Source organism: Marmota monax, unplaced genomic scaffold (genome assembly GCF_021218885.2).
Source record: "Marmota monax isolate L192 unplaced genomic scaffold, Marmota_monax_Labrador192_F-V1.1 WCK01_AAM20220418_F8-fsc00015, whole genome shotgun sequence".
NCBI classification, from domain to species: domain Eukaryota; kingdom Metazoa; phylum Chordata; class Mammalia; order Rodentia; family Sciuridae; genus Marmota; species Marmota monax.
The window spans coordinates 13742240-13767924 of record NW_026692194.1 but is presented as its reverse complement, the minus strand read 5'-3'; the positions used below and the strand labels follow the sequence as shown (position 1 = coordinate 13767924).

The following is a 25685-nucleotide window of genomic DNA, read 5'->3' as shown; positions in this document are numbered from 1 at the left end:
TCTGGAGGTAGGTGGAAGGGGAAATCCTAGGGAGACAGTCTGGGACAAATGGGTATATAGGCTCTAGGACTTTAATCCAAACTTGTTACCCACTGAAATCTTTCCCTGCCTCTCTCCACTCTTTCAACAGTTTATGTAACATACCTTTCCCCACCCTCATATTCTAATCAAATTGACCACAGAGACCAGAACACCTCCAAAGATATTTCCCCGCCTTACCTCAACAACTCAATAAAAGGCAAGACATACCCAACCCTTGGTTTTGGGGACTGAACCCAGGAACTATATCCATGTTACCACTGAACAATATCCCCAGTCCTTTTTATCTTTTATTTTGAGGCAGAGCCTTACTAACAAGTTGCTTAGATTCTTGCTAAGCTGCCAAGGCAGATCTTGAACTTGGGGTCCTCCTGCCTCAGGCTCCTGAACTGCTGGAGTTACAGATGTGCACAACCATGAACCACTTACCCACTTTTATTTGGGGCCCCGCCTGATTTTCATCTATCAGAGCTGTTCCCTTTCTCCTCAAGGTGAAGCCCCTCCCCCAACATACTGCCTTTGTGTTCATGTTCTTTGGCCAGATTTCATTTCTATTGTCATTGGGTCAAGAATTCCCAACCCTAGTATCACTAAGATAGAATGCACATTGTAACATAAAAATTTAATTGTATTCTGAGGAGGTAGAAAAAAGATGCTGGCCCACATAATTTTGAGAAATAATGTTATGATTAAAAACTGTAAAACTAAAGACAAAAGGAGCTACACATAAACACTATACTCTCTCTATTTGATAAAGATGTTTCCTGTAGATGTAGAAATTCAGCAATTCTGAAACCACTATGTACGTGCATACTAAAATGGAATAAATAAATAAATAAATGGCTTATGAATCTGAAGCCCAGCTTCTTAAGCAAAGGCTAAAATGAACCTAGAATGTCATACTAGGGTCTAGACATCAGGATTAACCCATTTAATTTAACAATATAAGTATAGATGGCTAGATACAATTATGTATAGTTATACAATCATAGTTATATATGTACAATTATATGTTTAACTACACATATATGTATATACATAAATATACATAAATATATTTTCTAACTCTGTCTACTGAAAGGCTTTCAAAATGAGTGACACTCCAGTAAGAGTGAAAACATCCAGTCCACAGATCTTGGTTTTGAATATCATTCAACAACAACAACGACAACAAAAACAGGTCTCTTAGAATGGTTGATTCTTGGGCTAGGGCAAGGAATATATAAAATGAGCCAGTGCATACTGTAGGTTCAGAAAATTAAAAAGTGCTCAAAAAAAAAAAAAAAAGAAAAATCAAACCATGTCAAAGGGACATGGGATTCAATCTGATAGGGCATCTAATGGCTGAAACAATTTGAGAAACAAATAACATTTTATTGATGGACGGACAGACGGATGGAAGGAAGAAAGAAGGAGATGAGCTAAATCTCCCAAACAGAAGATTCCAAATAATTTATATAGAGGTTCCATCATCAAGGAAATAGAGCTTAATCCCCACCTCTTCCCTCCACCACTGCACACCCAGTGTTGGAGATTAAACAGGGCCTCAACACATCTAGACCAACACTCTTGACACTGAACTACAACCCCAACTCCTAATTCCCATCTCTTCAGTACAGGCCACCCTTAGTGACATATATACATACCTACCCTATGAAAGAGAAACAAAACCTCTGATATAATTATCTGTGAAGTAAAGAATAGGCATTTCTCACTCAAGATGAGAAATACTGAAATTAATTTACTACTAACCTGAGACCTTGAAAATTTTTACCTATAGAAAAACAAATATACTCAGCTAACTTTAAAACACTGAACCAGAAAGGTAACATCTTAAGAGTTACAAGATTTAGGCTACAATTCTGGCTCTGCCAGTTATAATCTATACTACACTTTCGGTAAATTACTTGAACTATCTGGAGCTCAGATTCCATAACAGTAAAACAAAACCTTCAGTGGGGCTCAATAGAATTATATATTTAGTTTCCTGAGTTTTTGTGAGACACTAATAAATAAATACTATAATCATTACAATATTATGGATTGTAAGACTTATTGTCAATTTGACAAAGTCTCCAAAATATTTTAAGAAAGTCTTCAGAATCCAATCTAAATTGGGTATGGAAGTTCCAATGATAAAACTGCTTCCCTTAATTAACATGTAAATTTTACCAAAGGCATCTTACCCAACTTGTGCTAGACCATCAACTACTCTCTCAATTTCATCCTTGCCTGACAAGAGAACTTCTTGAAAGAAATGGCTCATCATACTTTTTTCAGTTATTGATGGACCTTTGTTTTATTTATTTATATGTGGTGATAAAAATTGAACCCAGTGCTTCACACATGCTAGGCAAGCACTCTACCATTTAGCCACAACCCCAGCCCTCATCAAACTTCCTAATACTTTAACCTCTACTTATTCTCACTGGAAGACAAAGTGGTTTCTATTTCTCATCTACTTACTGAAACTTTAAATGGTAGGAGAATTAAAGACTCCCCTGATAGACAAACATGATGAGCATATCTTTCTTACTTACACTTTGAGAGTTGGGTCCATCTAAGCTGGACCTATGCCAACCATCTGTGCAGCAGTGACAAGACTAGGCTATAACACTCTGCCAATGATACCAATTAGTGGGTGTATTTGTGAGGATGTTTTGAAAAGAGATTAGCATTTGAATCAGTAGACTAAGTGCAGAATTAGGCAAGAATCATGCAATCTGTTGTAAGCCCAATAGGACTAAAAGGCAGAGGGAAAATTTCCTCTCTTCTTAACCTCCCTATCTTAAGTAACCATCTTCTGCCCTTGGACATCAGAGTTTCTGGTTCCTGAGCCTTTAGACTCTGGGATTTCCACCCATGCCCCTATCCTGGCCCTGCTGTCTGGCCTTTGGCCTCAGACTATTAAATTCACAATGGTTTCCCTGGTTCTTGGGCCTTCTGATATATTTTAAACATATCCCTCTGACATAGTGAATGAATAGAGCCAGGGCAGAAACAGAAGATCTGTTAGGATGCTATTGCAACATTCTGGAGAAAATATGATGTGGCTAAGACCAACGTATTAATAGTAGTGAGAAATGGTTTGATTGTGTGTGTGTGTGTGTGTGTGTGTATGTGTGCGCATGCTCATAGGTATATAAGACACATAAACATAAGAATTTACTGTTCAAGGATTGGATGACGGACATGAGAAACAAGAAGGAATGGATGTCTCACAATGGAGTATTCCCACTTAATAACTGAACAAGTAAACAACTAAGGGATTAAAAGACCTATCCAACATCATACTAAAACAGTGGCAGTCACTAGAACCCATCCAACCATAATCACTCTATTTCACTATCTTATTTAACTGTTAGGTCGGCAGGCTCTTCCCTTCCCCCTCCCCCTTCCCAGCGGCTGTTGCATTGGAAACTTTCCACCTGACTGAAGAGACCTGAAATGGCCAACCAGAAGCTGACATGGCAATGGACACCAACCACCACAGGTTCCTACAGGCTGATGCAATTGCCCTGTCAACTCAATCAGCCCTGACGAACCCAGGACAAACTTGATCCCCCTAAACTTGGCTGGGCCAACCTGCTGTCCTTAGATGCAATTTAGATGGCCTAGGCCCTCCTACCTCCAGTTTCCCTTATTAGCATTGTTTTCACCTTCCCCTGCCAACCCCCCCAACCCCCCATCCCACCCTCCTCTGTGCCTGTCTTCCGGGCCCCTACCCTTCCCCGCCCCACCACCAGTGAATCTCGGCTGGGAACACCTCCCAATAAACCTTTTTTTGGTGCCTTATTCTCCTTCCGTGGTTCCTGATCTCGCATGCCCCTTTCTGCTTTCCATTAACCATCTCTAGCTCTGTTACTGTGTTATACCAGATTCATGGGACCCCAATAGACCTCCAGGAGCCTAATCCGATGCAAGCACACAAGAGTCTTTATTGCAAGCTCGAGCCTGGACTCACAACCATTCCGACACAGCGGTCCAGGGAGTGAGTCCTGGTTCTTTGTTCAGTGAGATTTTATAGGTTTTGGGGAGATACTCTATGTGTCACAACATCACACAGCAAATCATTCCATACTTCGGGAAAATCAAACAACAACTCTTAACATTGATTAGCACATTCAATGGCGGGAACAAGTTGGGCAGAGGTGATTGGCTAGTACAAGAAGGGAGTTTGTTTGAATTGATTGGTTTAGGCCACAAGGGGTGTACCTGCTAAACTACATGGTTTCCCAACATGTTATCAACCACCATAAACTACTTGAGGGTCATCTGGCATTCCAGGTATTTTCCCTGTCTTACCCTGATTAGAGGTTGCTAGGGGGGTTGCCATGGGACCTCACCTAGCCTAACTGAGTCAGGGGACACCTAGTGCCTCAGACCTCTCCTGTTGTTTACAGACAAACAACTCAGCAGGGTGGGTATGTACTTAGGAGTGCTCTGTGGGTTTTTCCAAGGACAAGGGTCACGCCCCCTTCCTTAGGACAGGCCTTGAGGTAGAAGCTGCTGTTATTATTTATTTTTTAAAATGGAGTCACATTAGTTTCTCAACTGTTCCTTGTATTTCAGCATATTTTCTTATTTAACATGAAGTTAAGTAAAAGTTACTACAAGCAGATGACTTTTTGCTAAATAAAAAGTATTTGTTAGGGAGTGGCTCAGTGGTAAAGCACTTATCTAGAACAATAATTAAAATAATTTTAAAACTAAAATTAACATTTTTTAAAGCAACTAAAAGGCCTTCTGCCTCATTCTAATGTAGTTTTTCTAGCTGGTAAAACAGGTAACCCAATATTATGATTTCTGGACATTAGTTCCAACTCTAAGAATGCTGTTAAAAAAACAACCAAATGCACTGAAGACTGAGCCCCAAATTGTTACCATCTCCTAAAGTAATTCATATGGCTGCTTTCCTACCTTCTACAAACCCTACTTCCTATCTTCATCATAGCCTTACTCTAGTCCTGTGCATATAATACACATAAATTAAGTTTAATTCATAATATTCAATTCTAACACAAAAAGAGCTAGAAAATTGTATTTAAACATTTATAATAACTATTCATCTAGCTAACTATGTTTGGCTACCTTACCCTCCAAAATATCAAGCTCAGAAAAAGGATAATCATTGATGATAAAATTGTTTCTTAAAATTTCTAAAAGAAAATACAGATGAACCTGAACAGCAAATTCAAACACCATTATTTGAAAGCATACCCAAAATCACTCAGTAGCTAAAGGAAAAAAAAATCTGTAATATATGCATCACTATTCTGATGTGGGAAAGTGATATAACATTATATTATAAATGAGCTTTTAGGCTAGAAAAGAACATTCAAACTCATGTTGTTATGCTCGAATTCGGGACCCCCAAAAGACCACCAGAGACCAAGATCGAGGTGTTTATTGCAAAGAGGTGTTTATTGCGAGCAACTGGTGACACTGAGAGGCCCAGAGTTTGCAGCAGTTTTATACATTCTTTGGAGAAGGCAGGGACCCCTATATACACCATAGCATCTCTTAATAAATCATCACACACCACGGGAAAATCAAATAACAACTCTAAAACATGATTAGCACATTCACTGGTGGGAACAAGTTGGGTAGGGGTGATTGGTTACTACAAGAGGGGGATTCGTTTGAACTCATTGGTTTAAGCCAAAAGGGGTGTTCGTGCAAAACTACATGGTTTCCCAATATGTTATCAACCACCATAAACTACTGGGAGGGTCATCTGGCATCCCAGGTATTTCCCTGTCTCATGCTGATTGGTGACAATGAAAAACCAGCCTCTATCTCAGAGCAAAGCCTGTCCAAGGAAGGGACAAGGCCTTTGTCCTTGGAAAAACTCACAGAGCACTCCTAAGCACATTCCCACCCTGCTAAGTTGTTTATCTACAAATAACAGGAGAGATCTGCTGCACCAGGTGTCCCTGACTCAGTCAGGCTAGATGGGGACCCATAGCAGCCACCAATCAGCATGAGTCAGGGAAATACCTGGGATGCCAGATGACCCTCCCAGTAGTTTATGGTGGTTGATAACATATTGGGAAACCATGTAGTTCAGCACGTACACCCCTTTTGGCTCAAACCAATCAGTTCAAACGAATACCCCTTTTGTACTGACCAATCACCCCTACCCAACTTGTTCCCACCAGTGAATGTGCTAATCATGTTTTAGAGTTGTTATTTGATTTTCCCGAGGTGTGTGATGATTTGCTATGATGTATATGAAGTCCCTGCCCTCTCCAAAGAATGTATAAAACTGCTGCAAACCCTGGGCTCAGGGCTTCTCAGCGTCACCGGTTGCTGTGTGTGGGTGCAGAGGACCAAGCTAGCTCGCAATAAACACCTCTTTGCTGCTTACATCGATCTTGGGTCTCTGGTAGTCTTCGGGGGTCCCGAATTCGAGCATAACAACTGCTAGGGGGTTGCTATGGATCCCCACCTAGCCTGAGTCAGGGACACCTGGCAAGCAGATCTCTCCTGTTATTTGTAGATAAACAACTTAGCAGGGTGGGAATGTGCCTAGGAGTGCTCTGTGGGTCTTTCCAAGGACAAAGGTGATGTCCCTTCCTCAGACAGGCTTTGCTCTGAGGTAGAGGCTGGTTTTTCAATGCCTTTCTCTGTCACCAGAGATAATTTGAGAATTAAATCTTTATAGTTAACTTCAAACAGGGTTTTACAAACATATCTTAAGCTTTTGATATTTGAAGCACAAAGTCTCTTTTTCTAATTATCTTTAAACAATCATCTTGTATAAAATAACCTAGATGCCCTTCAATAGACGAATGGATAAAAAAAAATGTGGCATTTATACACAATGGAGTATTACTCTGCATTAAAAAATGACAAAATCATAGAATTTACAGGGAAATGGATGGCATTAGAGCAGATTATGCTAAGTGAAGCTAGCCAATCCCTAAAAAACAAATGCCAAATGTCTTCTTTGATATAAGGAGAGTAACTAAGAACAGAGTAGGGACAAAGAGCATGAGAAGAAGATTAACATTAAACAGGGATGAGAGGTGGGAGGGAAAGGGAGAGAGAAGGGAAATTGCATGGAAATGGAAGGAGACCCTCAGGGTTATACAAAATTACATACAAGAGGAAGTGAGGGGACAGGGAAAAATAATACAAGGGGGAGAAATGAATGACAGTAGAGGGGGTAGAGAGAGAAGAGGGGAGGGGAGGGGAGGGGAGGGGGGATAGTAGAGGATAGGAAAGGCAGCAGAATACAACAGACACTAGTATGGCAACATGTAAATCAATGGATGTGTAACTGATATGATTCTGCAACCTGTATACGGGGTAAAAATGGGAGTTCATAACCCACTTGAATCAAAGTGTGAAATATGATATATCAAGAACTATGTAATGTTTTGAACAACCAACAATTAAAAAAAAAAAAAGAACAAGTAGGATCTGGAGTTGTGGCTCAGTAGTAGAGCACTTGCCTAGCATGTGTGAGGCACTGGGTTCGATTCTCAGCACTGCAAATAAATAACTGAATAAAATTTAAAAAAAAAAAATAGTCTCTAAAAAAAAAAGTAAAAAGAAAAGAAAAAAAAACCACTACTGAAAAAAAAAGTAAGGATTATCTCCTTTCCTGTCCACAAGGTAATGATTGGTAGTTCTGATAAGCTATGGATCCCAGAAGTCTAAATTTTAAGTAATTATACCTGACTGGAAGTACACAGGGAAGAAATGTAAATAGTTTAGTAAGTATTAAAACATGGAGTATTACATTCAACTTCAGCTTAAATTAACTCAATACAATAAATGTTTTCTTCAATTAAATGTTAGAAGTATGATCTAGTAGGAAAAAACAAGAGCATTAACATCAGAAGTGGGTTCAAATAAAATACGTTTATTATTAAATACTTTAGTTTACTGGTAACATTTGCCAAGTTGACTTCTGTGAGCCTTGGTCTTTTCATAAAATAAAAGGATAAGTATAATAGGGCCTCTAACAGCAATATTTATATACTAGATAAATAATGTAAATCAAGCATCTGATACAGTAACTTAGAAATCAGTGTACAATCACTATTAGTTTTCTTCCCATCCACCTTCTCCTGAGTGTCAGAACCTCTTCTTCAGTTCATGCCCTTCACTTAGTAATGTGCTATTTAACATTTAAACCCAGTGTGCAGCACCAGCTGACTTCTCTTATCTGAATGAATCCCACCATAGATGGTCCCAAGCTACAAACATGGAGTTACTAAACACAGCATTGCAAAGATAAGTACAACATTACTCTCTATCTCACTTCTATTTTACTTTCTTCACAGAACTTTTACCTTTTAAAAGATTCTTATTTAAGTGGTTAGGTATTTATTATCTATCTCCCTTGACAGGAATGTAAGCACCATGAAGACAGAGCATGATTCATGCCCTACTATATCCTCTGCAAATACAAAGCCCAAGTAATGGGAAAGTTTCCCAAAATTAAGGAACTAAAAGTGTTTCTTAAAAGGAGAAAAAAAAAAAAAAAAGGACTAATTCAAACAAAACAACCTCAAATTCAGCTGCACCACTCCTTTTGTTCGGAAAGGAAGAAAAAAAATGTGATTAGCAACTACCAAATGCTTAAATTAAAACAGCAGACTAAACCGGGTGTGGTGGCATATGCCTGTAATCCCAGGAACTCAGCTGAGGCAGGAGGAACACAAGTTCAAACTCAGTCTCAGCAATTTAGCAAGGCACTAAGCAACTTTGTTATTAATATTTTTTTAGAGACTCTGTCTCTAAAAACATATATATTAGAAAAAATTTTTAAAGGACTGATATGTGGGTAGGTGGTTAAGTGCCCCTGAGTTCAATCCCTGGTACCAAACCAAAGGGGAAAAAAAAAAAAAAGACAATTTCTGCCATATCACCTAGCATAGTCCATAAAAGTAAGCAAGGCACAAGCACAGCCACATAAAGGACAATATTTACAGATGTCTAGATGGAACATTATGCTCACATAATCCAAGATAGGTATTCTTATCAACCTTGATAAGCAGTTATTTTAGAATTATAGAAAGGGAAACAAATACCACCCTGTATTGCCATCATTTTGTTTTATTAATCCAGCATGTAGAAGCAGTATTCCGTAACTTGAATATACTTTACCTGCATGAATTAACATCCGCAAACATTCTACAGAGTTGTGATACGCTGCTTCATGAATTGGCATCCAGCCCCTGTTATCAGCAACATCAATGCTATGACCCTTTTTGAGCAGTTTCCTTAAGATTTTAACATTGCCTTCCCTGGCAGCAAGTCCAACTGTAGAGCACGTGTCCGAGTAAGCTTCTGTAAAATCCATTCTTTTGACCAATCTACAAAACAAGGTAGAAATACTACGGTCAATAAAACAACACTGCACTCTTAGAGATTAGCAGGTCACAGGAGACCTGTCTAGCACCTTTCACATGGCCACAGAGAAATCTACTGTCATGCTAGAGCCTAAATCAGGAGTCTCTCAAATCAGTACTCCTTGAACTGTTAGTATTTAAAATACCAAGGAACTTTTAAGTGTTCTTTTCTTCTTCCTCCAGAAGTATCTGTAGCTTTTTCCAGCAGGCTTCTGCTCCTATTCATATCCCACCAAAATGTACTCTTTGGAGCACTGCTGTTGAGAGAGCTAAATAACTCTACTTATCAAAATGTAAGCTCTATTAGGCAAATAGGACTACTTAATTACCAGCTATGCCCAGCTTCTATACATACTCCTCTATAGGAAACAGCTAAATCTAAAACAGCTTAAAAAATAAAAAGTGAAGGGCATTTATTGAGAAAAACAAAGAAAAGCAGTCCTTTTAGTTTTCCTGCCCTTCTGGTCCTACTCAGGTTTCTCAGTCTCTATGAAATAGTTCCACTAACTAAATACACTGAAAAAACAAAGAACAGCCACAAAAAGCTGAGCTTTCTTTCATAAACTAGCACAGAAAGTTCTTTAAAGCATTATTGCCCTCATCATCATCTCCCTTCAAAGGTCACTTCAAGTTCCCCTGCATTCAGAGTTGAGCACAGCTCAGTTTATGACTTTCTCACAACAATAATTTTTTAGTGATACTAGGAAGCAGGTTGGGCTTAAATTCAGGATTCTCAGAGAAACAGTTATTTCCTAAAGGGTAGTCCTTCTCAAAAAATCCCATAACATTTTTTCTTTTTTTTTATGTGGGAAAAAAAAAAAAAAAGCTTTAAAGGTACTGAACTATGGCTTTGCACAGGCTAAGCTAAGCAAGCACTCTACCACTGAGTTACACCCCCAACCCTTTTTATTTTATTTTGAGACAGGGTCTAAGTTGCCAGGCTAGCTTCGAGCCTGTGATCCTCCTATCTTAGCCTCCCATGTTGAGGGATTATAGGCCTATGCCACCATATCACTTTATAGTCTCTAATAATCTTAGGAGGTGGTCAAGAAATGCCAACATGTCTAGCCCAACACAGGTGAAAATTTTCAAGAACCATGTTCTACGTAATTTATACAGGAAAAAAAAAGATTTTAGGAACGAGGTTAAAAGAAAGTGCATAACATTTCCTATAGCAAATTTAACTAACCCATGGTCACCTTAAATACAAAGCTGTAACTGCAGAAGTTGATTCTGTAGCAGGCTAAACAGCTAATATTAGCAATGGATTATTCTAATTGTATTAACTGATCCATTACTGGAATAAGTGAAGACATTTATTACTGAACATCTAATTATACAACTACCAGTTATATATCAAGCACCAACTAGATGATCAGCCCTGAGAAGTATATAAAGATGACAGTGACATAATTTCTATCTCAAGTTGTTTACAACCTAGGAGAAATGATAAATATATATGATTCAAGATAGAATGTGGAGCAGGGCACGGTGGCATACACCTGTAATTCCAGCAGCTCGGGAGGCTAAGGCAGGAGGATCTTAAGTTCAAAGCCAGTCTCAGCAATTTAGCAAGACCCTAAACAACTTAGTGAGACCCTGTCTCAAAATAAATAAATAAATAAATAAAAAGGACTTGGGATGTGGTTCAGTGGTTAAGCTCCCATAGGATCAATCCTTGGTACCAAAATAAGTGGAAAGGACAGCCAGGCATGGTGGTAAATGTGTACCTTTAATCCCAATGACTCAGGAACTGAGGTAGAAGGATCAAAAGTTTGAGGTCAACTTCAGCAACTTAGTGAGGCCATAAGTAATTGTCTTAAAATTTTAAATAAATTTTTAAAAAGAATTGTTTTTAAAAAAGAAAGAAGAGAAATGGAAAGTACCATAAGAGAAATACAGATAAAGAGCCACAGAAATCAAAAAAGAATCTGCTTCAGCTCAGTAGCAACAGGAGTTGTGACTTAAAGGATATGAAGGATTTGAAAATGAAGACAATGGACAAAAGAATACTCCTAGGCAGAAGGAAAGGTAAAACCAAAAAATGTGGACATGAATAAGCAAGGGTAAGTAACGGACAGTGAATAAGGAAATGATTCATTCACTGTGGAAGGATTAAGTTAAAAAAGAACAATAGGAAAATGAGATTACTAAAGTAGCTTAAATCCCATTAAGCCTCAAGTTCTCAATTCTATGAATGTTTCAACAAAATTAACACAGGTGCATAAAAATAAGTGGGAAATCATAATCTAGATATATATATGAATAAATAAAATAATAATTTTCATTGTTATCATAATTATATTGTTATATCATTCTATATATAATTATATTATATATTATATATTATATTATGTAATTATATATATCTTAAGTGGTTTATTGTTTTGTTTTCTCTTTGGTACCAGGGATTGAACCCAGGGGTGCTTAACCACTGAGTCACATCCCAGCCCTTTTTTTAATTTTCTATATTGTTTTTTTTAATATTTATTTTTAGTTTTAGGTGGATACAATATCTTTATTTTATGTGGTGTTGAGGATTGAACCCACACCTCACACGTGCTAGGTGAGCACTCGACCACGTGAGCCACAACCAAGCCCTACCTTAAGTTTTTATAGGTGTTCCACATCTGGAACCATGGGACAAAATGGGTTATTAAAGCTAACTGTGGAGGATCTTGAGACAAGGTATATTTTTAAACTATGATAATAACATCTAGCCAAGACAATTACAATAAATTTTTACAAAAAAAAAAAAGAACAAATTACACACTTTATGGCGATTTATAAGAATGTTCATTTAATACAAGAAAACTTTTTTATGTAGAAAACACGCATACATAAAGACACACACAAACAACAATTTAAAAAACACTAAAAACAGATTTGGAGCCAAGTGTGGTGGCACACATCTGTAATCTCAGTGGATCAGCTTGGGAGGCTGAGAGGAGGATTTCAAGTTGAAGGCCAACCTGGAAAATTTAGGAGACCATATTTCAAAATAAAAAGGGCCAGATATTCTCAGTAGTTCAATCCCCAGTATCACAAAAAACAAACAAACAAAAAATTCCAACATTTCAGTAAAAATAAGTATGGTGCCCTTTCCAAATTTTACTGGCTTTTCTTTCAGTTACAAAATAATTTTGTAAAATATATTTTTCAGGTAAAAAAAAAAATAGATGATAATCTTTTAAAAATATATAAAAATGAGATAATTCTTTCAGGTTTGTTTTTTGTTTGTTTGATTGTACCAGAGATTGAACCTAGGGATGCTTAACCACTAAGCCACATCCCCAGCCATTTTTTTATTTTTTATTTTGAGACAGGGTTTCACTAAGTTGCTTAGGGCCTCACTAAATTGCTGAGGCTGGCTTTGAACTTGTGATCCTCCTGCCTCAGCCTGCAGGAATTACAGATGTGAGCCCATGCGCATGGCATTCTTTCAGCTACTAAAAGAAAGAAGAGGCCAAAAGACATGTGCTATAACAGCGGGATCATTCCTTTTGACTCCTATACTAACTAGCTAAATGTCAGTAAACTATTTACAAGATATTTCCTCCTTTTTCAAAACCTCCTTATTCAGGGTAACAGTACAGAGTCAAGCAAATGCAATATATAAACCTCAACTGAGGTTGGGAGTGTAGCTAGGTGGTGAAAGGTCCTGGGTCAGATACTCAGCACTGTTCAAAAAATAAAAATAAAAACCTCAACTGGATTCAGAATTTCTGGAGGGAAAAAAAAAAAGAACCCCTTCCCCCAAAAATATTTTTGAGATAATTAAGGAAAGTTAGATATTATACTGGTATTTGATGCCATTAATTATAAATTTTCTTAGGTGTGATAATGGCATTGTGGGAATCAGGAAAATGAGTCTTTACTTTTAAAAGATGCATTTAGAAGTAGTTAGCAATAAAATGTAAGAACTTACTTCAAATGTTTTAAATTTTTAAAAAGTATATAAGCAGGGTGTGGTGGTGCACACCTATAATCCCAGGAACTTGGGAGGCTGAGGTAGAAGGATCATGAATTCAATGTCAGACTGTTTAACTTAAGAGAAAGCCTGTCTCAAAATAAAAAAATAAAAGAATTGAGGACACAGCTCAGAGGTAGAATGCCCCAAGTACAAGCCCCAGTACCACAAATAAATAAATAAGAATAAACAAAAAAAAAATTAATTATTGAAACTACATGGAGAGTATTTGGATAGTCACTGCCCTTGTTTCTCTTTCTCTCTCTCTCTCTCTCTCTCTCTATTTGTATTTTTTCAAAAAAAAAAAAAAAAAAAAAGAGGAGAGTATGGGGAAAAGAACAATTCCAGGCAATATGAAACTACGACTGGAGAAATACGAAGAAAACTTCTTACTCTTTTTCTTTAGTAGCTTCTGCTGACTTCTTAAGAACACAAATAATAGTTTCTGAACCTGGGTGTTTCAGCATTCTTCTCTAATTAAACACTAAAAACTAAAGACCATTAAATAGTTAGAAATCCTCAAGAAGAAAGCAATCATTTGGTAAGGCTTCTATGATAGTTCAAAGTGTTCTTCCTAAAAAAAATATTTTGGAAGCACAACTCTAACAACCAGATTTTAACATGTTTTAGTATCCTTAACCCCTTCAAGAAACTCATGAAAGCTATAAAATTTCTCCCCAGAAAAGTGCATAAACACCCCACATTTTGCTACAGGAAAGACTAAAAAGATAAAGGTTATCTTTCGTGTAAAATTTAAATATGTAAACAACTTGCATGGAAAAAAAAAATCATTGCTTTTTCACAGGTGTAAAGCGTCTGTAAATTTTCTGCTTTCATTTAAAAGGCAAAAGGGCAGACTTTTTTTTAAAGATTCATAAAGTCAAATATGGATTACATTTCTGGCTTTAGCGACTCCGGCTGCTGTTATATGGGCAGAAATCAATTTTCAAAGCACGAAAGCATGCCTTTCTATGTGTTGACTCTGGGCAGGTACACGTCCTCCTATCTGGACAAGCCCGACAAACCACCACGCCTGCCCTTTCTCTTCTCCTTCCCTCCGGGACTCAACACAGAGTTCCAACTTCAGAGCCACGGATCTCCGAAAAGAATTGTGGGTATTGTAGTCCTCTGCACAGGCGCATTAGAGGAAGAATATGGAGATTTACAAAGGCTGCAGAAGAATCCATTGTTTAATATACAGAAGACCAATGATTCCTGAGAATGAGTCAGGGAAAAAAATAATGCCACCTAAAACGGAATCGGAAAACGTTCCACGGACTACAAACCCAGTATGCTTTGCACCCTAAGCTGCAACGCAGCCACTGCGCCTGCGCCCCGCGTAGCCGGTTACTTGCCTCTAGTAGGCTGCAGTCCCAGGCGGCGGCCAAGACCGCAGCTGATGAGGGTCGGCGGCCGCGGCCGCTGCCGCCCCTACCACCACCAGGAGCCACCGCAAGATGTGGGTTTTTGGTTATGGGTCCCTGATCTGGAAGGTGGACTTCCCCTATCAGGATAAGCTGGTCGGATACATCACAAACTACAGCAGGCGCTTCTGGCAGGGCAGCACTGACCACCGCGGGGTCCCCGGCAAGGTGAGAAGCCAGTCAGTTCCCACAAAGCCCCCAGACCACCGCTCCCCAACTCCAGGCAGGTCTGTATGGGACCCACACCCAAATGCTTTCCGAGGGCCGAACACGTGGGTCAGGGGTAAAACTGCTGTATCTATGCATCTTCCTTGGCCACCTGCCCCCTACTTCTCTTCCAAACCAGAACACTCCTTTGAAGCCGGTTAAGATGCTGAAACAAAAAGCATGAGCACAAGCACATAAGCTTTCCCTAGCCTGATATGCCTGGCAAGAGGGTTCCATTTCTTGGCAGCCTCTGCCAAAAAAACAAAAACAGTGGCAGGAAAATGAAATTTCATGTCACCATGGAGGTGAAATAGTAAAATCAACTTGCAAATTCAGCTTTTTCGCAATAAGTTTGTTGACATGTCTGCATTTTGCCAGACTTTCACTGGTTTGAGTTTAAACGTGCGTGTAATTTCTAAGGTTTTTTTTTTTAATATCTTTCCAACTCTTTTTATAACACTAACATTACAGAACTGGTTTCCACAACTGTATCAAGTTATTGATCATTTTAGTTGTCAGGTACCCCGAAGTTAAATGAAGTCCCCTGTTTTGTTATATCAGTAACAGGGCCAAAGCAGCATTATTTAAGTTTATTTCGTGATAGTTCCCATAAATAAAAAATAAAATTTCTTTGATTTTTTTTTCAGTCAGTCATAAAAAGACATTCGACTCAGTGTGTTCAGAGAATTAGAAACAGCTTATTTACACAGCATATGGGCTACAAAACTAATCCATGAAGAAAACTAAATCTGTGATAACTGTAACTCCAATAACTTGGACACTTACTTAGTTAGCCTCCTATCTTTTGAAGGAGTATATTTTTGTTTGCTGATGCTACTGTGATTTTGGCAGTGCTGGGAATTGAAGTTTGACTACTGTTTTAAAAAAATTAATATTGACCTAAAAACATGATATCTAACATACTGGAAATCTGACAGAGGAAGTGTTTAAGGTTAATTCCAAAGAAACACTGCAGTGTGGAAAGGGTAAGAAATCAGGATTCTAAAGTAGCTTGTATGACACAGAATTAAAATCAAACAGGGGGGATAGGAAGGGCAGCAGAATAAAATAGACACTAGTATTGCAAAAAATAAAAGGACAGTGGCTTAGTACATTTATAGGCCAAGAGAAACATGACCTAAGTATTTTTAAGAATGTTATACAACAGTATTCAAGACATTAAAAAAAAAAATCTAACCTAAATAAATTGTTCTTTGAGTTTCCAGTTTTTATATGAGCACTTAAAATTGCCATTCTGAAAAGAAAGCCTTAGCCAGGGCTTTCATTTTAAGAATAAATTTTAAATATGTATCTATGTGGTGGGAGGCTAAGAAAGGAGAATCCCAAGTTCTAAGTCAGTCTCAACAAAAAGCTAGACGCTAAGCAACTCAGTGAGACCCTGTCTCTAAATAACATACAAAATAGGGCTGGGGATGTAGCTCTGGTCTAGTGTCCCTGAGTTCAGTCCCCAGTACCCCCCCCCAAAAAAAATGTATCTATGTGGGGTTTTGGGGGGTTTTTTTAGTTGTCGATGGACCTTTATTTAACTGATTAATTTATTAACCTGGTGCCTCACACACGCTAGGAAAGCGCTCTACCACTAAGCTACAACCCCAGTTCTGTATGTGGTTTTAATAGCATATTTTACTACTCTGGTCTCAACCAAAATATGTTTGTTACATAGTACACAGAGATATGTATACTGTGAAACAGACTGATAATAAGAAACTGTCCAGCCCTGCGAGGTGGCACAGGCCTGAAATCCCAGTAGCTAGAGATGTGGCTCAGTGGTCAAGTGCCCCAAGTTCAATCCCTAGTTACCTACTCCCCCCCTCCAATAAAAAAAAAAAATGTCTAGTACATGTTTTGGGGTTTTTTTGGTTTTTTTTTTTTTGGTAATAGGGACTGAACCCAGGGGTGCTTTACCACTGAGCTGCATCCCCAACCCTTTTATTTATTTACTTAGAGGCAGGGTCTTGCTAAGTTGCCTAGAGCCTCCCTGAATTGCTGGGGCTGGACTTAAACTTGCAGTTCTCCTGCCTCGGCCTCCTAAATCCTTTGGATTACCAGAGTGCCCCAATGCACCTGAAGTAACTATATAAACCAGTATCTCTTTGTATTTAAATTTACTGAAATAAGCCAAACACACCTATTTGGGAGGCTGCAGGAGGCCAGCCTGGGCGATTTGGTGAGACCCTGTCTCAAAATAAAAATAAAAGGAATGAGGATGTAGCTTAGTATTAAAAGTGTTCCTGGATTCAATTCCCAGTACTTAGAAAATACTAATAATAAGTACTGAAATATAGAGAGTTAGAGGGGAAAACTGCATTGGATAACAGTTTTACATCTTTTAAAGAATTCATCCTTGTTAATTAAAGTATTTTCCTGGTGTTCTGTTGAAAAATTAGATAGGACTGGGCTTGGTAGTGCGCGCCTATAATCCCCAAGACTTGGGAGGCTGACACAAGAGGAGCACAAGTTCAAGGCCAGCCTCAGCAATTTAGAGAGACCCTGTTTCAAGAAATAAAAAGGTATGGGGATGTAGCTCAGTGGTAAAGTGCCCCTGAGTTCAAACCCCAGGACAGCCCACCCCAAAAAAACATAATTTGCTTCACATTTTTTATTAAAATGTATTTCTGGCCTTATATAATGTTAACTGTTTGACAGTTATACAAATGGCTAGAGAAATATCCAGCAAATTAGAATGATTTAGATACTATTTAGGACATAAACTTTTTTTTTTTTTTTACAACAACCTACCCTAGTAAGTTAGTCCTCAAAAAAGGCATCATTAATTTATACATATACATAGTGCAAGGTGACATCTTTTGGAAAAATACTGAACATACTTGCTTTGTTAAATTTTACTTTTTAGCTTCATTAAACATTAATTTATTTTTAAGTTTAATTAATAATTTCATTTATATATAATAAAACTGGCAGTTTCTCACCAAAGGATTTTCTTTAAATGGGAAATACTTTTCCCTACAAATAGAATGTATCACAAACTCAAAAAAAAAAAAGCCTAAATTTTAATGGGTGAGACAAACTTGTACACATTCAACTAAATACCCAACTTTTCTTTTGGATCAGAAACACCACTTATTACCCTAAGAAAACACACTTGATATGTCTCATGATGACCCTCATTTCACATCCTCCATGCCCTTTCTTCAGTTTCATTGCCCGCCCCCCCCCAAAAAAAAATACTTAAGTAAATTTACAAATTTATATTGTTTCTCAATAACATTTATCTTAGCAACAAAGAGCTCAAGGTTTAGAAAAGATTTTTAAGTAAATTTATCAGTAATGCCAGTAGTCCATGTCTGAATCAGTCATTAACAGTCACAAGACTACAAATATTTACCCTTAAAATGACTTCCTATAGTTTTTTTGTTTCACCTACCACCATCCAAATCAAAACTTCAGCTACCCAGCTACCCTTTCAACAATTACAACTGAGTATCTACATAAGTAGGAGACACTTGTGCAAACAAAAATACTTGGAAAAGAAATGAATAAAAGAAGCACTAGAGTATTCTGAGAAGGAGCTTCTAAATTTGCCTAGGAACTGAGCCAAAACTTTATGGAGGGAGTGGCCAGATACACCAGGTAAACAGAAGGGAGAAGGGCATTCCATACACATTAGGCAATACATTTACAGAGTTTTAAATAATTCAGTACATCTTGAGGAGACAAGTGGGAAGAAATGAGGTTTGTAGTTAAATCATGCTAAGGAACTTTAATTATATCCTGTAGACTTAACAGCCCTGAAAAATTCAAAGCCAGAAAGTCATTTGTGGCCCAAGTAAAGAACAGACTGGAGGGAAACAAAAGTTACATACTAGCCACCTCCTACTCAAATGCCTTAGTAGCTCCTTATTTCCTGTTTTTCCCAAATATTAGTGGCTTATTTCCATTTTCCCTGATTTAAACTCTTTAAAAAAAAAAAAAAATAGGACCTCATAAACATTGGGCAAGCACCCTACCCCTGAGTTATATCCCTAGCCCTTAACTTCGCTCTTTGACTTTTCAAATCTGCCTCTAACTTCTCTAGTCAACTTTCTGAATCATCTCCTATATATGGGTGACCCTCTGCTAAAGTCAAACTCCTGGCCTGTTCTACTCTTGCCTCTAAGCCCTTATTCATAAATCATGATTCATTATGCTTTTTGGCAAGAATTTTATCTTTCTAGCCACCTAAGAGTCAGTATTCTTACTGTATATTTAATATATATATATATTATATATATATATATATATTAAAGGTATATATATATATATATATACCTTTGCCCTCAAGTATTCTCTACTTATTTGGCATGTTGATTTGTATTCCAGAGGTATATTTCTTGGAAATAAGAATCAAAAATTTCACTGTAAATTTGAAAATAATTAGAAGTAATGTGACAGTACTTAATGAGTCACACCAATATATGCATCCTCATTGTTGTATTATTGTAAATTTAAACTTCCAAGAACACAAGAATTTTTAATTTATAGTTCCTCTATTTCAAATATTATACAGCTATTAAAATGTACAAGACTTATGGGAAAATACAAATAAATGAGAAATCATAATTCAAAATCCCATGTGTCCTTTGATTACAAATTCTTTATACAAATGGATAAAGACAAGAAGCAAACAGAACAAAGATGACACAAATATTTGAATGATTTAGGCTGTGTGCCAGTCATTAGGCATACATGTAAGGAAACTTGTGGCTTGCAACTCAGCATTCTTGCTAATGTTAACATGTCAGTAGACAACCTTTGGCACTAGGTAAGAATTTCATAAAGAAAAACTAACATACCTGTGTATATATATATGGAGAAATACTAGTCAAAAATAAAAAAATAAAGGAGTGAAAGGAAGATCAATAAAAGAGAGGAGAGAGAGCAGGGAGGAAGGAGAGAAGGAAAAGAGGGGAATAAGGATTGAAATCAAAATTCCTTATGTGTATTATTTTGTCAATGAACCCTAATACTATGTAAATTATAATGCTCTCAAGAAATTTTAAAAGAAAAGCTTACTTTGGTTTAAATCACCTTTGTGACTTAAATTATGGAATATTCCAAGTCTGGATTTTCTCTAAGGCTTTCAATTTATAAATAAAGATTACTTTTTCAGCCACTGAAATGGAACAGCCAATAAAGTTTGTTTTGACTTGATAATATATAATTTCAATTTCAAGTGGAATGATACAAAGCCAGCTTTTTGTTTTTTTCCTCAGAGTAACTAATTTTATTACTCCAGCTTACATCAGCTCATTCTGGTACAGTAATTTTCTTAGGTTTTCACAGCCTTTTAGAAATATCCATCTCCCAAGCTCACTAAAATTTCACAGGAAAACATTAGTCATTCTGAGGAAGATAAGAAGTGGATAAAAGAAAACTTTAGACCTGGTAGAGAAGATAAAAACTAAGAGAAAATGCAGCAACAATAAACCCTGATGTGACAGGTCTGTGTGTGTGTGTGTGTGTGTATGTGTGTATGTGTGTCTGTCTGTCTTGCTCACTGTCTCAACAAATCTTTTTTATGAAGCTACTCCTGAATACCCACTTTATGAGCTGTCTCTAAACAGGGAGCATGGTAGCGTAGGGAGCTTACTTTAAAAAAAAAAATCTTTCTGAAATACCATCATTTCTTAATTTCATAGCTCCTCGGGTTGCTTCTTGTAGTCTACTAGCTGTTTATTCCTTTCAATAGCTATGGCTTTTTGTTGTTGTTGTTGTTCTTCTTCTTCTTTTTAGATAAGCATGACAGTATATTTAGACATACATGGAGTATAACTTGACCTGTGTAAAAACCAATATGGAAAAATAAAATTGCCTAGAACACAGGTGGTCTAACTGTCCCATATAAGAGAAACTGTATGGATAGATCAGTTCTTTTTTTCTTAATTTATTTATTTTTATGTGGTACTGAGAATCGAACTCAGTGCCTCATCACGTGCTAGGTAAGTTCTCTATCACTGAGCTACAATGGAAGCCTTGGGCAGACCAGTTCTAATATTAACTTCTCACTAGGGCAATGTAAAATTCATTTAGAAATATAAAACAGATGCCTACCTTGAAGCACCTACTGCCGTAAATAGAAAGGTAAAGGCAATTCTTAACTCACAGGTGCAAATTACTCATTTACTTGCACTTGATACCTCATGGTATATATACCGTGTTAGCAGTAGTTCAAAGTATATACCCAAAACCATTTCACTGGAATCACATGGGAAATGGATTACAAATGAACATTCTCAGGCTTCAGACCTAGGTGTGGCCTATCAATAATATGTGTCTATCAAATCCTTCAGTGATCTGATCAAAGTCTGAAAAATACTTCCGTATAGGCAAACACCCTGAATTATCTATATTTTTCCTTACTAAAACTATTAAAAATCTCGTTTTTCTCAAGTGGAAAACCAGACTTTTTATTTATAATTGCTGCTTCTATTTGCCTTTCATTCTAGATAGGCCTTAATCATTGCTGTTCTTTAATTTTAAATGAATTTATCTAATACATGTAAATTGATGGAAATATTTTAGAAAGCTGTTCTACTTTAGAATAAAGGTAGACTCTCTTACTTAGCTCACTTTAAACTTTATCTTTAAAAAATGAGTACGTTTTGCAAAGTGTGGTGGCAAATGCCTATAATCCCAGAGGCTTAGGAGGCTGAGGCTGGAGTATCAAAGCCAGTCTCAGCAATATACCGAGACCCAGTTACTATATAAAAAAATTTCAAAAGGAGTCTGGAAATGTGGCTCAATGGTTAAGCACACCGGATTCAATCCCTAGTACAAAAAACCCACATTTTTAAAAAATGCTTCTTAGAGTAAATATAGTTAAAATATTCCATGTCAACATTAAGTCACTAATATTTGGTTATTTGATTCAGAATTTTTTTTTTTTTTTTTTTTTACCTTTCTCAAAACAGCCTGGAAGAGTTGTGACTCTCGTTGAAGATCCTGGGGTATGATATAATTATTTCTTTTTATATAGACTTTAATTGTAAAAATGTTGAGATGTTTCTTGTTCTAATAATTAAATTTTATGAATAGTTTTCAGACTATTGAAACTATACTAAGTCTAGAACTCTTCTGTATTTGTCGTGAGTTATTTGGCTTTGTTTTTCATGTTTGTAGAAAATTAGGCCAGTAGGAAAAGTTAGAATGCAGAATGCAAAGTAACAACAAAATACAACCAAATGACATGTATTTTCATTCTAGCAAGTTTTTTTTTAAGAGTTTGAGAATTTTGTGGTCCCCTTTGACATTAATAGATAGTGGTAGTGTGGCTAAGAATCAAATATAACTGTGAAGTCTCTCTTCCATTTGCTAGAAGTCTAATATTTTCAGCAGAGAACTAAGTAAAGAATTCTCACTTTCTGTGTTGCCTAATTTTATCAGTAAGACTGTTTTTAACAGGTTTGAAGTATCAGAACTCTTAAATTATAGTTCTCAGTTTCTTAAATATTTTTAATCATTTTGTTTGCATACAGATCTAAAATTTTATATTGTGGAATTAAAGATTAAATTTTGCAAAGGACTTTGATATACAAAAATAAAACAGCTACCAATAACAGATCAATAATGGTATAGACTAGGAAATGCTTTCCTAACTTACACTAGGGAAAATCATCTATAAAAACAGCTTTAAGCTGGTAACTATAACTTCTAATCAACAGTATTAAAAAAAACAAATGTTTTTATAGAATTTCTTAATGACCCAATGAAAACATGAAATTTTCATTTCAGTCCCATTAGTTGATAAAAAAAAATCTGATTTAAAGTTTTTAGTGATAAATATGTTGTGCCTATGATACAAAGAAATTATTTATTCAGATTTTTAAATACTGATTTCCTTTATTGTTTAGTATAACCTCTTCAATGAACTCTAAGTAAGACAAAACAACTGCATTTTCTTCTACCTATACAAGATATTTTCTTAGACATAACACATTTTTACCTATTTTGATTAGGCTTGTAAATGCTAACTAGTGTGTTCTTTTATTTTCCAACAGGGTTGTGTTTGGGGTGTTGCTTACAAACTGCCAGTAGGAAAAGAAGAAGAAGTAAAAGCATACCTTGACTTCAGAGAGAAAGGAGGCTACAGAAACATAACAGTCATTTTTTATCCAAAAGATCCCACAACAAAACCATTCAGTGTGCTGTTATATATTGGAACGTGTGATAATCCTAATTATCTTGGTCCTGCCCCTCTGGAAGACATTGCTGAACAAATTTTTAATGCAGCTGGTCCAAGTGGAAGAAATACGGAGTATCTTTTTGAGCTTGCCAATTCTATTAGAAGCCTTGTACCAGAAGATGCAGATGAGCATCTTTTCTCCTTGGAAAAATTAGTAAAGGAACGTTTAGAAGAAAAACAGAACCTCAGTTGCATATAAAGACCTAATCATTAACTTATTTAAATAATAGATCATTTAGTCTTCAAAGAGTAACTTCAGCACACAATGACAATATTTTGGAAATTTGTTTAGTTGAAGATCTTATTGTTTTTAATGTTATAGCCAGGATATCATCTAAATGTATAATTTAAGTGCAAGTGTCCTGAAACACATATATTCAGAAGACTGACATACAGAGAAAGAAAAAATTCAAGTTTTAATAATATAATGATTTCCTAATTATATGATATCGAACACTTGCTCATCACAAGTGAATTCTTTAGAAACATACAAAGTACTCCCTTCGGCAGCACATATACTAAAATTGGAACAATACAGAGAAGATTTGCATGGCCCCTGCACAAGAATAACGGGCAAATTTGTGAAGCATTCCATATTTTTAAAGAAGCAAAATATAGAAAGACTTGGTTCAGTTCTTGTTTGTATCAGAGTAAAATAATCTTGTTTCATTTCACAATACTATTTTGAGGTTATAGAGAATTAAGCCAGAAGTCCAATAAATATTATAAATATTACTATACCTTCAATATGTTCCTATAAAATAATTCTATAACGATGGTTAGAATATGTAAGCTTAAAATGATGTGCAATTTTAAATGTATGTTAATACAGACGACATTTTATTTTGGCCTTGAATGTGAATTTCCTTGTTATTCAAGTATAAAATGAGACTTTCAAATTCAGGCCAAAAGAAATTGGCATTTTTTTATTATAAAAATATCCTTGGAATTTTAGTCTGCTGTATCTCTCCTTTCTTGAATAAATGCATTACACTACATAGAAAATAATTCATTTAGCTAAACAGTACAAAATAGTACAAATCACATCCACTAATAATAATGTCATTTATTTTGTACTTATTCTGAAATGGAAAAAAAGGGATAGACTGATAATTATAGATTAACAGAAACATATACACACATATATATAATGAAATTTGCGTGTCTGAAATAGCCTTTGGAATTATAATTGTTTAAAAAATTAAATGGTATTACCTGATTATGTGCTACACAACTTTATATTCTTTCCTGAATCTTGTCACCTAAATAGGAGTATCAACTGTGTTTGTGCTATTACTCACATAGGAAAAAAAATACTTAAATTATGAACTCATGTAAAATTATCCCTAATTTAGGAGCTAAATTGTAAGATTGTAAGAGATTTCTTTCTCAATACAATACAGCCTAAAGAATCTTTCAACATGAAATGAATTTCAGTATCATGTTAAATCTAATAGAAAACTTTATAAAACTCTTCAAATCTACACATGACTAATAATTAGTACAGAAGTTTTTCACACAAATTACTGTTGTCCTATATAATACAAACAATTGTCCTTCCCCATTTTTCTATTTATTAGTCTCTTAGTAACCATTTTAAATATTTTCTAATAATTTAAATTTTTAATTTTCCTAAAGTCATTTCACATGTCTAGTACTACAGAAAATAAACGAGCATTTATTAATATCTAGGATACATAGACTGCACTAGGCACTTATGGAGGCAATATGTCCCATTTTTTTGTATAACTCCTCTGAGCTATCTTTTACAGTAACCTGCACTCAGTTACATAGCTAGTAAATGGCTGAAATCCAGATCTCTCTTTTAAAAACCACATGAACTTAAAAACCATATTTTCACCATCCTGCATCTTTTCTCCAAGAGGTAAAAAACTTTCACATTTTTGTATAATGAAACAGTATATAACTTATTATTACACAAAAAAAGTTAATTTCTATTCCCACACATATAATAAGCCTATCCAAGATTCACAGGCCACAGCTCAGAGTCATATAGGTCAATACAGAGGAACAGCTTTTCATTTTACAAACAAATCAAGGCCCAAAGGAGTTTGGGACTTACCAAAGTGATTCTTCTACCATTTAACATGTACAAATAAGTTACAAAAAACAGGTTATTTGGGGGAATATCCAATTGCATGTTTTTCTAGGCTTTCAGTTAGAAGTTAGAATAGAAAGTATATGAACATATTCATGGTATAACATCAACATTTATAGTAAGGCTGTGTTCCAAAGAGCCAGGAGTTTTCATTAGGATGGGCAGAAACCTGAATAAAATGAAGAAGTTAAACAGTACTATATTAGAGAGAAGCTGGGGTCTGGAGTCTTCAAGTTAGAAATAACTATTAACTCTGGTACAAAATTATCTAGAATGAAAGTCTTCCTAGCAAAGCTGCAAATCTCTCTTAATGGCCCTCAAATCTTACTTTCAAAACATTTTTTTTCATTCTGCC

The 25685-nt window shown here is 36.1% G+C and overlaps 2 protein-coding genes and 1 non-coding gene across 6 annotated transcripts in view; 2 read left to right on the top strand and 1 right to left on the bottom strand.

Moving 5' to 3' along the window:
- Positions 1–25685, bottom strand: part of Asb3 (ankyrin repeat and SOCS box containing 3) — a 167198-nt gene that overhangs the window by 77817 nt on the left and 63696 nt on the right. For all 4 annotated transcript variants that reach the window (XM_058573151.1, XM_058573157.1, XM_058573154.1 and 1 more), the window contains one exon: positions 9163–9371. In XM_058573151.1, coding sequence (XP_058429134.1) covers positions 9163–9371 — 209 coding nt within the window. The remainder of the gene's footprint in view (positions 1–9162; positions 9372–25685) is intronic.
- Chac2 (ChaC glutathione specific gamma-glutamylcyclotransferase 2) lies at positions 14703–24430 on the top strand. The gene is made up of 3 exons (XM_046424128.2): positions 14703–14969; positions 21941–21976; positions 23027–24430. The coding sequence occupies exons 1-3, from the start codon at positions 14835–14837 to the stop codon at positions 23408–23410; spliced, it is 555 nt and encodes a 184-aa protein (XP_046280084.1). The 5' UTR covers positions 14703–14834; the 3' UTR covers positions 23411–24430.
- Positions 23706–23812, top strand: LOC124080221 (U6 spliceosomal RNA). The gene has a single exon (XR_006847633.1). It is a non-coding gene; the product is annotated as a U6 spliceosomal RNA (small nuclear RNA).